Source organism: Rhincodon typus, chromosome 6 (assembly GCF_021869965.1).
Source record: "Rhincodon typus isolate 14 chromosome 6, sRhiTyp1.1, whole genome shotgun sequence".
NCBI lineage: Eukaryota > Metazoa > Chordata > Chondrichthyes > Orectolobiformes > Rhincodontidae > Rhincodon > Rhincodon typus.
This window is the reverse complement of record NC_063337.1, coordinates 41,056,639-41,069,660: the sequence shown is the minus strand read 5'-3', so window position 1 is coordinate 41,069,660 and position 13,022 is coordinate 41,056,639. Positions and strand designations below refer to the sequence as shown.

The window sequence follows — 13,022 nt, the reverse complement described above, 5'->3', positions numbered from 1 at the left end:
GGCGTTTGATATACTTGCCTTTTTTGTCAGTGCATTGAGTAGAGTGGGGAGGTCATGCTGCGGCTGTACAGGGCTTTGGTTAGGCCACTTTTGGAATACCACGTGCAATTCTAGTCTCCTTGCTATAGGAAAGGATGTTGTGAAACTTGAAAGGGTTTCAGAAAAGATTTACAAGGATGTTGCCCGGTTTGGAGGGTGTGAGCTATCCGGAGAGGCTGAATAGGCTGGTACTGTTTTTGCTGGAGCTCAGAGGCTGAGGGGTGACCTTATTGAGGTTTATAAAATCATGAATGGCATGAATAGGGTGAACAGGCAAGATCTTTTCCCTGGAGTTGGGGTGTCCAAAACTAGAGGTCATAGGTTTAAGGTGAGAGGGGAAAGATTTAAAAGGAACCTAAGGAGCAACTTTTTCACGCAGAGAGTTGTACGTGTATAGAATGAGCTGCCAGAGGAAGTGGTGGAGGCTGCTACAATTACATTTAAAAGGCATCTGGACAGGTAAATGAATAGGAAGGGTTTAGAGGGATATGGGCCAAATGTGGCAAACAGGATTAATTTAGGATAGCTGATTGGCATAAACAACTTGGACCAAAGCATCTGTTTCCATGCTGTACAGCTCTATGACTTTAAATAAATAAGTGAACGAGAATTCACACTTTTTTTATTAGTTAGTTACAGCCGTTATTCTTGTAATAAAAATTTAATTACAACTATGTTGACTTTTGCATTTGACAATAATCTTAGTCTTCTGTGACTAAGATGCAGTGATAACAATGTTGAGACAGGACTGAACTTTAATCCGTCCTTCAGACTACAGCATCTTGCTGAGTGCTTAGATCGCAGGTTGAAAGTGTAGGGATTGTGTAGCAAGAGATAATCCTCTCCTGCTGAATTGTGGGATACAATTTACGTTTTAAGACATATTAAACTATCCACAGCACAACCTAGTTCTTTGACACTATAGCACAAAAAATATTCTTTTAAAAAGAAAGAAAGAGTCTAATAATTATAGTCAGCCTGACTTCAGTGGTGGTCAAATTATTGGAAAAACTACTGACTTTATACTCATTGTTATTTAGAAAGGTACAGATTAATCACGGACAGTGAGCCTGGACTAACTTGATTGAATTTTTTGAGGACATAACAAGGAAGGTCGATGAGGGTGGTGTGTTTGATGTAGACTGCATTGATTTTTGTAAGATTTTTCTTCGGTTTCACACGGAAGACTGATTAGAAAGATAAAAGCCCATGGGATCTAAGAAGAATTTGGCTCAGGGTGACATGGTGGCACAGTGGTTAGCACTGCCTCACAGCACCAGGGATCTGGGTTTGATTCCAGCCATGGGTGGCTGTCTGTGGAGTTTGTATGTTCTCTCCATGACTGCATGTGTTTCTGTCGGGGCGATGTTTCATCCCACAGTCCAAACGTGCAGGTTAAGTGGATAGGCTGTGCTAAATTGTCTGTAGTGTGTAGGGTTGAGAAGGCTAGATGGATTAGCCATGATAAATGTGGTGTTACAGGGATAGGGTAGGGGGCTGGGTCTGGGTGAGATGCTCTTCAGAGTGTCCGTGCAGATTCGATGGCCAACTGGCCTCTTTCAGCACTGTAGGCACCCTATGATTCTAGAAGCAATGGTCAATAACTGTTTTTGTAACTGTTTCCAGTAGTGTTCCACATGCTTCAGTGCTATGATTTAGACTTAATTGAATAGAGTATGATTGACAATTCTTAAATGATACAACAATTGGCCATGTAGAATTCAGAAAAGTTGTAAATAATGAACAGTTGAGAAGGAAAGTGGGAAATGGAATTTTATCCAGGGAAATGAGAGATATACATTCGGTGAGAGGGGGAATAAACAAGGCAAAATCTTTTCATAATAAATGTTAAAATGCTAAGAATTGTAGAGCAATAGAAGCGCCCTGGAGTAAGTCTCCATGATCCCTAAATGTAACGGGACAAGGTAAGGTTGTAAAAGCATACAAGACGTTTTCCTTTACTAACCGATGCATAAAATATAAGAGTAGGAGGCTTATGTGAGAACTTTATAAAATGCTGGCAAGGCTGCAGCATATAGTTTTTGTCATCATCTTATAGGAAGGGTACAATCGCACTGGGGGGCATGGAGAGGAGATTTAGGATATTTTTGTCAGAAGTTAACAGTTTTGACTATGAAAACAGATCGGTTAGAATAGGATTATTAACTCTGGAACAGAGGAAATTAAAGAGAGTTTTAATTGAAGTGCATAAAATTGAGACTTAGGGGAGATGGAAAAGATGTATTTCCCTATCCAGAGAGGTAAATAATCAGGATGTACATTTAATATAGTTGGTAGCAGAATTACAGGGAGGTTAATTATTTTCACGTAAGTGTCTGAAACTTACTGCCTGAAAGAGTGTAGAGGCAGAATCTTTATCATAATTCCAATACATTTACTCCTGATGTGCCACTTAACTTAAAAGGCTAAAGATCAAGAGCTAGAAAGTGGGAATAGAATAAACTTCTTTTTTTCAGTTGGCATGGACATATTGAAGAGAGAGTAGAGGGGAAGATATTGTGATGCAGTAGTAATGTCCATATCTCTGGGCCAGATATTTCAGATTCATGTCCCATGCTATGTTGACCATGGAAGGTGTGCTTGCCTCATGGCTGAGCAGATTGATTGTCAGTCTGTAAATGTCATTTCAATCACCTGATTGCTGGCAGCAAGAAAGCAGGAGACGTTCTGGTCAGTCATCCCGCTGAAGGCAGCAGCAAACCACTGCAGTACTTCGCCAATAAACATGGAACAATCCAATGGAAATCCATGACCCAACTGTTAGAAAGAAGTCCAGGAGAAAAGACAGACAAACAATGGGCCAAATGGCCACCTACAGTGTATATTTCTATGATTCAATGAATTATATTAATTGAATATGAGTAATAATTTAATGTCATGACTTGCCATTTGTGATCTTCTTGATAACTCAAGTATTAATAGAATTCTAATAAAATCAAAGAATGATACAGCATTGAAGAAGGCCACTGGACTTAGCATGTCTATGCTAGCTCTCTGTGAGAACATCTTTGCAGTTGGCACTTTTCTGTATTACAGCTAAATAAATTCCTTTCTTTTCACTTGAGGTTGGTTCTTGCAGAATTTGTTTTTTTAAAATGTTTGTATTTTTCAATTCCATATTTATTTGATCTCATGTAAAGCTACGAAGAAACAAACTAGCCAGTTCTGTTAAGTTAGCATGTAAAGGGTTTGTTTTATAACTAAAATAACCTCCCTCAGTTAAAAGTAGAATCATTATTAAAAGGAAAACCGTCTCAAATCCATGATATATACACAGTTACACACAAGCAAATAGAAGTTGCGGGGTGGAGGAAGATAGAATTGGAAAGTAATTGAAGTCCATAAATAAAAGAATTCTGATGTTGTTGAAGTTTTGGTGCACCAAGAGACAGTCTCTTTTCAAATGTAATCTGTTTTTATTCCCAGAATAGGTGCTATGACACTTGAAGTTCCTTTTATTTTTAATTTCTATGTCTCTGTGATGTATTCCACCTTCTAGCAAAAATAGCATTTGTGCTTTAGAAAAATGATTGAGTGAGAAATGCTATTATTCCATCCTGCAGGCCATCTTGATTTCTGTAACAAAAGTTAAGTTTGTGATGTTGGAAACTGGTGGAGTTTCAGCCATGTGACAGCTTACTATTGGCTCCTCAATGGAGTCAATCCATATTAACAAAATAGTTTCATTGTCAAAGTTAAACGGGTGCTATCAAAATAGAAGAGAGGTCTTCAGTAGCCTGTTTGCATAATGGATTTTGGTAGATTCCCTTCATCGCTGTTTCTGTTGTTGAATTGGCTATTGCCCATTATCCTGAAGCTTTTTCCAAATAGTTCATGTGTGCAATTCTGCAAAGGAACTACCCAAGCATGTCTACTGTTAATCCACATCAGAAGTTTTTAGAAACTTGGCCTCTGCAGCCATTTTAAACAGTGTATCCTGGCTCATTTCAAGGTCTTTTCTTTCAAGCATAAATCCTAAGTTTTAAATCAGGAGATGGAATTAAAGATTCATGGTCCATATATTATGGCTTCTACCATAACTTGATACCTGCATTTTCCCCATAGCCCTGCAAATCTTTTCTGTTCAGCAGTTGTCCAGTCTTTGAAAGCTATAATTGAATGTGACTCCACCATACTCAGGATGTGCATTCCAGTTCCTAATCACACTGTGTTAAAAGCTCTTGCCTCTGGATCTTTTGTCAGTCAATTTGAATTAGTGTTGTCTGGTTCCTGACTCTTCAGCCAATAGAAAGTTTTTTCCTGTGGAGACCCCTCATGATTTTAGATACCTGTATCAAATTTCTTTTGAAAATTTCTTTAAGGAAAGGAATCACAATTTTGACAATCTGTCTTCATAATTGAAGCAACTTCATCCCAGGACCATTCTTTTCTGAACTCTCTCCAATGCTCTCATATCCTTCCTAAAGCACGATGCCTAGAATTAGACACACTGCCCCAGTTGAAACTGAAAATCCTTGGGGGCACAGGAATGCTCCTACCAGCCAGAAAAAGGAAATCCTGGCTTTCATTGCCCAGAAATAGCAGGAACTGCCGATGCTGGAGAATCTGAGATAACAAGGTGTAGAGCTGGAAGAACACAGCAGGCCAAGTAGCGTCAGAGGAGTAGGAAAGCTGATGTTTTGGGTCTGGACCCTTCTTCAGAAATGGGGGAGGAGGGAAGGGGATTCTGAAATAAAAATTCATTGCCCAGAGTTCCTTTTCGCTGTCTGACCAGGATTCCCCTCAATGAACACTTGCCGCCTGTATAGATTCATGGGAGTGGTATTTGCGAACAATTTGGTTATCATGCTGTTGATAATGACAAGGTTCTTTTGGAGAATGTATTTTCAATGGTAATGGAAGGGAGTGAGGCCAATGCACATAGATTTTATTCTCTGTTGCAGGTAATTGAGTATCAAATAATGGTATAAAGTTACTATGAGCTACACAAGTATATAATTTTGTAACGACTGACCAAGATTATGGACCCTGAATTGGGTTATTTGAAAATCTGAGTGCTTCAGGTGGTAAAAGTGAAAGAGAGAGCTGTAAGAATTCAACTTTTGTTGTTCATGGTTAACTTATTGTCTTGTCACAGGAACTCCTGATTGATGTGTACAGAAGTATAGGAGAACCTGATAGTTTGTATGGCTGTGGTGGAGGGAAGATGTTGCACCCACTTGCCAGGTAAAAAACAAAGTTAATCATACTGTGACAGTACTGGTTATGTTGAGTTCTACATTTTCATCCAATTACTTTTTCCATATTTATTCACTTCTGAAGGCAGCTACATCAGCTGATTTGTATGGTTCACTGGATATTGGCAGACCGCCAATGGCCAATCCTCGTATATGAGGCTTTGACACTATTAATGCCATCTTTTGTGTTGCTATCAGAGTAAAGGCTGATCTTTCCCTTTAAATATTTTCTAATCAATCTGTTCAGATATGCTATGACACAACTCTGGGCTTGAACCCAGGCCTCTGACTCAGAGATAGATACCACTATGCCTCAAGACGCCTCCCTCCCTCCCCCCCACCTCCCCACCCAACTCAATTTTTCCCTTTTCAAGCATCTGCTTACTTCCCTCAGATCACCAGTGCTTACTAATTAGAGCAACAATTCTGAGTTAATTTGTTCTTCTCACCCAAAACATTTAGTGCAATTGCACAGCCACTATTGCCCACAACTCTGAACTCTATTTTTGCAGTTTGTAATTGATATTGGAAGATAAATATGACCAAAATCCATAGGTGTCAGCATAATACTTGTTAAGGAACTATAAACAATAGTCGAGAGCCAAAGGTAGCTGTGAGAGACATATATCATCGAAGGTAGCGCAGAAATAATGAGACATTTACACCTGGAGATTTCTGTTGATATTCGGTGTGTACTGAATGGAGTATTTGGACTCAACTCCAAATGTGTTCATTAGTTCGTATTGCCTGCTTGAGTTTTCAGTGGTGAAAGTTACAGGTGATTGCAGTCTACTGAATATTTCAGTGCTGTGATAGCTTTTGCAGTCACTGCTTGCTGTTGCCGCCAAAATAACTGCTCAATAGGTGAGTAGAGTTTATTCTAAAGTTGGTGCATTGTACAGGCCATCTGACCGAGCTAACATTGCTGGAATTTTCAGTTAATGGTGAACTGCAACATATTTTCGTAGTTAGTTCAAACGTTCAACATGATGTGATCCATGATGTTAGGCAATTCACAAGGCATACTTCTGCTACTTATGAATGCATTGGGTTTTCTTGGTGCATCTTCCCACGGATGAGAAAAGAGATGTGGAGCTTTGCCATATATTACAAGAGAACCTCTACACCACAGTAGATCTCCATATAGAAATAACATTTGAAATTGTTTCAGTTTGGCTCTTCCAAGATGGAATTCATAATTTGGATCATGTTGTTGTGTATAGCGATTTCAAAGAGGCAATAAAAGAATTATTTGTCAAAACAGTACTATTCCTAGAATTGACGCAGAAATCAAGAAAACATTTATACACAGAAAATGGTTACATGGTGAGGTGGAAGTAATTAGATGTTTGAAAATTATTTCAGAGATAGTCGGAACTGCAGATGCTGGAAAATCTGAGATAACAAGGTGTAGAGCTGGATGAACACAGCAGGCCAAGCAGCATCAGAGGAGCAGGAAAGCTGACGTTTCGGGCCTAGACCCTTCTTCAGAAATGGGGGAGGGGAAGGGGGTTCTGAAATAAATAGGGAGAGAGGGGGAGGCAGATAGAAGATGGATAAAGGAGAAGATAGGTGGAGAGGAGACAGACAGATCAAAGAGGCGGGGATGGAGCCAGTAAAGGTGGGTGTAGGTGGGGAGTTAGGGAAGGGATAGGTCAGTCCAGGGAGGACGGACAGGTCAAGGGGGTGAGATGAGGCTAGTAGGTAGGAGATGGAGGTGGGGCTTGAGGTGGGAGGAGGGGATAGGTGGGAGGAAGGACAGGTTAGGGAGGCGGGGACAAGCTGGGCTGGTTTTGGGATGCGGTAAGGGGAGGGGAGATTTTGAAGCTTGTGAAGTCCACATTGATACCATTGGGCTGCAGGGTTCCCAAACAAACCACAGGAAGTGCTACACCTGCCCTCCTCACCCCCATCCCGGGCCCCAAGAAGACTTTCCACATCAAGCAGATGTTCACCTGCACATCTGCTAATGTGTTATACTGTATCCGCTGTACCCGGTGTGGCCTCCTCTACATCAGGGAAACCAAGCGGAGGCTTGGGAACCGCTTTGCGGAACACCTACGCTCGGTTCGCACTAAACAACTGCACCTTCCCAGTCGCGAACCATTTCAACTCCCCCTCCCATTCCTCAGACGACATGTCCATCCTGGGCCTCCTGCAGTGCCACAACGATGCCACCCGAAGGTTGCAGGAACAGCACCTCATATTCCGCTTGGGAACCCTGCAGCCCAATGGTATCAATGTGGACTTCACAAGCTTCAACTTCTCCCCTCCTCCTACCGCATTCCAAAACCAGCCCAGCTTGTCCCCGCCTCCCTAACCTGTCCTTCCTCCCACCTATCCCCCCCCCCCCCCCCCATACCTACTAGCCTCATCCTGCCCCCTTGACCTGTCCGTCCTCCCTGAACTGACCTATCCCCTCCCTAACTCCCCACCTACACTCACGTTTACTGGCTCCATCCCCGCCTCTTTGACCTGTCTGTCTCCTCTCCACCTATCTTCTCCTCTATCCATCTTCTATCCGCCTCCCCCTCTCTCCCTATTTATTTCAGAACCTCCTTCCCCTCCCCCATTTCTGAAGAAGGGTCTAGGCCCGAAACGTCAGCTTTCTTGCTCCTCTGATGCTGCTTGGCCTGCTGTGTTCATCCAGCTCTACACCTTGTTATCTCAGATGTTTGAAAATGTTTTGATCCACTGGGGTTGCGCACCATATATCAAGGGCCACTATTCCTGCAATTGTACCAAATATTCCAGCTTTTTAAAGCTAAATATGGTACCCCAATTTACCCAAGTTTCACAGAAAGCATGGACTGGGTTTCTGTACTAGTCAAGAATTCTTTAGCATAAGTAATTAGACTATAGTTTGAGGTAAACCAATGTAAACTATTGCCATATAACTCTACTAAAACTCTTATCTCTTTATGAACTCCCCCTTATGCAAACACACACAGACAAACAAACAGAGAACATAGATTATTGGCAGAGGTAGATATATATGGAAAGTCAGCACAGTGGTATTTGCTTCCCAATTCCAATTTTAGACGATTCCCTTTCAGCTTGTCATACCCTTGGTGTTCAGTTGTCTTTCCCTGCTTCCACTAGTTTGTAAGAGTGGATGGTTTACATGTGAAATTTCTCTTTATAAATTCAAAAGTCACAGCTCTCAACAACTGCTGCGAAAAAGTAACTTGTTTTCTTCAAGTTTAAACTGAGCTTTTTCTATTGCAAAGAACAGGCAACTTCAGGTGTGAAGAACAAGTGCACATGTTTTTGTGCCTTGCTCTCTCTCTGTCTTGCTGTTGCTCTCTCTCCCGCTCGCGCTCTCTCGCTGTCAGTTTCTGTAACTTGTTTTCAGTTTCAAACTGATCAGTTAACTGAGAACCAATCAGCTTCACTTGTAAACAACTGCTCGGCTCCTGATCATCACATTATGGAGCGCAGATACAGAGTTCACAATAAGTATCAAATTCTTTACTGTGAAATTATGCAACCATACTGATAAATCTCTGTTTGTTTTTATCAGTTCTTTCTATTGAAATCCTCAGTTTCTAAAGATGTAAAAGTAAAAACACATGGCCGTTACAAAACAAATGAGTATTAACCACATTGGGAGTGAGCAGGATGGTGAATGTAGGTCACTGGATGCATGGAGAAAACATCAGACCTGTTTCTTGAATCAAAGTGGGTAATGTGAGCTGAGTAGATGATATCCACATTCCTAAAGACATGTTCTATGGTGAGCTTATTATTGGCACAAAACCAACATGTTTCACAGGAACCAACATTTCTATAATACATGGAAGTCTGCCAACAAACCCTCAAATCATCCAAGATCGAAGTCGATGCACAGAGAGTCCTTGTAGCTGACTGGAGCCAGAAGGGATTAATATTCATGAGACTCTGCAGCCTCAACAGATGATCATCACTCTAGAAGTGACGCACACCCTGGGCATAATCCATTATCTATCAGACAAATGGATGCCTTCAAAGCCCAAATGAGCAGATGGGTGATCATGCACACACAGGTTATTTTAGGTAAACTAGATGCAGAAACTAAATATTATTAAATAATTAAATTAAATAACAGGTTATAGTATTTAATTTTAATCAAAGGCAATTTAGCCTGTATGACCCATCTGGTTCACTGATGTTCTTTAGGGTAGGAAACTGCCATCCTTACCTGGTGTGGCCTACAATTGACTCCAGACCCACAGCAATGTGTTTGATGCTGAACTGCCCTCTGGGCAATTACGGATGGGCAATATATGCTGCCTGGTCAGTGACACCCTCATCCTGTGAATGAATAAAGGACCCCAGTGTGGCTTCAGAGCAGGCAGTACGTAGTAGACATGATCATCTCTCTATGTTAGCTGCAGGAGAAATATGGAGAACAGCTAACATTCACTCCACCTTGCTTTTGTGAATTTCTCAAAAGTGTTTGACACCATAACTGGAATGGTAGTCCCCTGGTTATGACAGAAAATTTTTTTTATCTCCTCAAGTCTTGCACTTTCTAATGGTAATCTATGATAAGATACAAGGCATTATTCATTTCAGTATCTCCACCTCTGACAGTTTTGAGATCAAGAATGATATGAAACTGGACTGTGTCTCAGTGTCTACTCTGTTTTGTCTCTTTTTCTCTGCTAGCCTGACCCATGCCTTCCCTTTTGACATGCAAGCAGTATATTTCCACACATGATTAGAAGCCTTCACATATACAGATCTAAAGCTAAGACAAAAGTGCAGTATGATCTGATAAGAGACTTCTGTAAACTGATGATGCTACACTACCCAGAAGTTCACTGTGGACACAGCCAATATGATTTTCACAGCTTCTAACCACATAAAGTTTTGCAAACAACATCAATCTATAGTATTTTCTGACTTGATAATGACTTTTGACTTCATAAATCATGAGGTTCTCTAAGATTCTTCTGAAGTATGCATACCCTCCAAAATTCGTTACCATCCCTCACTTGCTTCATGATATGTGAGCAATGCTTTTTAGCAGTTGGGAGAACCCCTTCCCCCATGCTAGTGTCCTTTCACAATAAGGAGGCACCACAAACAATGAGACTGTAATCATCTGTCACATGGTTAATATACCAGATACAAGGCTTCCTGAACAGATTTTCTTCTCCCAGTTCAGTTTGGATAGACGCACCAGGGGAGCACAGGAGATGTGCTTCAGAGATGTGCTGAAAGCCAACCTGAAAAATGCAATACTGGCATCAACTGACCAGTATCCTGGACTTAGGCAGATGGAGACAACAGACTGTGGGAACTATCCCAGCATTTTGAAACAAAAAGAGGAGGAATATAGACAGCTACGAAAAGGGCAAGCTATGACTCAAACTAATAATACATGACCAGACATCCCGCATGACAGCTAATTTCCTATGTGGTGTAAAGTTTATAGATCCTGAATCGGCCTTATCAGCCAGAGTTGGGCTTGGTGAAAATAATCATTCTGACCTGTGAGGGATAACCAATAGTAATGGATGCTCAGGCAGACAATTAGCTACAAAAAGGTCTTGGATTATCTGTCTCATTCCTAGCATATTCTTGTCACCATTAGTGTCAAGAAAGTTATAGTTATGGAGAAAAGGTATTGTGATCAGACTCAACAGCATGCCACTAGACGTAACTTAGCAAATGCTAACTGGGAGGCGATGGCTTAGTGCATTATCGCTGTTAGTCCAGAGACTCAGCTAACATTTTGGGGACCTGTGTTAGAATCCCACTAAGGCAGACAGTGGAATTTGAATTCAATAAAAAAGAATCTGGAATTAAGAATATGGTGGTGACCATGAAACTATTGTCAATTGTCAGCAAAACCCATCTGGCTTACCAATGTCCTTAAGGGAAGGAAATCTGTCATCCTTACCTCGTCTGGCCTACATATGACTCCAGACCCACAGTAATGTCATTGACTCTTAAATGCCCTCTGGGCAATTAAGGATCAGAAATAAATGCTGGTCCCAGTGTTGCCCACATCCTGTGAATGAATAGGAAATGCCAGTACCTTGAATGTACAGTTTCAAACAACCGTCTCTTGACGAAGAACTCATTACTTGCATTGGCAAGGCAGTTCCAATTTATACTGACAACAATTGGGCATAGAAAACAGTAAAATGTCCTGCCGAACCAAGATTTTTATTGATAACATCTGCATCCTCAGCATTTTGCCATAAGACAGCAAAGTCTGGACAACTTATGCCAATAAAGAAGAAAGGTTCAATAACTTCCATTTCTGGTGTTTACAACCTACTCTTGGAATGACATTGAAAGAGAAAATCACTGAATCAGTTCTTTCCAGACCAAACATGCAAAGCATAGTATGAAGCGTAGGCATGTGTCCAGGCTCAAAGATGATTGAATCGTTGAAAATATGTGAAACAGGGAAGTAGCCCTTGCTATTAGACTCGTGGCGTCAGAGATCCCATTCAAGAATACTGTCAGAAAAGGAATGAAAGCTCTCAACATCAATCAAGTGAGGAAATTCTAGCTGGCAAGTGGTGATACCAGCTGTGGGCAGAAATTTACCACCACAATGACGTCTGCTTTCAGAAGCTCCAACACAGAAGCTAGCCCTCCAAACATGGCTTCAGCGAGATCATCCTGCACAACCAGAAATGGACAACTTCATTTGTGGCACTAATGACAGTTTGCCTTTCTAGAATCATTTTGTTCACCCATTAAAAGAAGTGCAACAGATGATCGCATCTGATTCACCCAAGTTCTGAGGTTACATTCCCAGCATCTCATGCAGATGGAAGGATGTAAATCATGAACACAGATTTTTTTTTAAAATTAAATACAGAAATCAAATAATTTGTCCAGAAACTGACTCTAATATTTAATTTTAGTAGAAGGCTGCCATAATCTGTTTGATTCAATTTGCTTAAGCTAATATTTGATTTTTAACTTTACACAGAATTCGAACGTATGAACATGAGGTGCTATGGGACAAAGCTCTTGTAACATATGATATTGAAATGAATCTCCCTGTCTCTACACGTCAAGCTGGTATTGTCCAGGTAATGAGACCATAAGATATAGAAGCAGAATTATGCCATTCAGCCCATCAAGTCTGCTCCACCATTTGATTATGGCTAGATGATGTTGTGGTCTTAGTCCTGAAACTAGTATTATTATGTACTGCATTACAACTGTAACAATAATAATTGTAATGGAATATACTCCACTTGCTTGGATGAGTCTGGTCTGACATCTCTTGAGTTGCTTAACACCATCCAAGACAAAGCAGCCTACTTGATTGGCATCCTATCCATCACCTTCAACAATCCCTCCTTCCACCTATGTGGCAGCCGTGTGTACCATCTACAAAATGCACTACAGTAACTCACAAAGGCTCCTTTGACAGCACCTTCCATACCTATGACATGTTTGGATCAAAATCTGGGCACGCTGTTCATATTGATTTGGTGGGTATGTCTAAACTACATGTCAATTTAAAAATGGGCTCACCACCACTTTCTCAAAGACAAGTAGGGATGGGCAATAAATACTGGTCTAGCCATCAACACCAACTTCTATTGAAGGAATAATACTAAATTGCATGATGTACTTCTCAACATTTTGTAGCTCTGCAGCTGTTTGATTCAGTAAATCTGCAAAAAAAAACTGTTAGAGACCATTCTGTGACCAGTCAGCCTATACGTAGGATTATGATTGGCTGCCTGTATGATATGTTGTCTTTATTAAAATGCAGTCTATCCACTTTCCAGCCTGTGTAGG

The 13,022-nt window shown here is 40.9% G+C and overlaps 1 protein-coding gene across 4 annotated transcripts in view; it reads left to right on the top strand.

Moving 5' to 3' along the window:
* atm (ATM serine/threonine kinase) overlaps positions 1–13,022 on the top strand; it is a 164,430-nt gene that overhangs the window by 95,145 nt on the left and 56,263 nt on the right. For all 4 annotated transcript variants that reach the window (XM_048598373.1, XM_020533011.2, XM_048598372.1 and 1 more), the window contains 2 exons: positions 5,159–5,247; positions 12,199–12,301. In XM_048598373.1, coding sequence (XP_048454330.1) covers positions 5,159–5,247; positions 12,199–12,301 — 192 coding nt within the window. The remainder of the gene's footprint in view (positions 1–5,158; positions 5,248–12,198; positions 12,302–13,022) is intronic.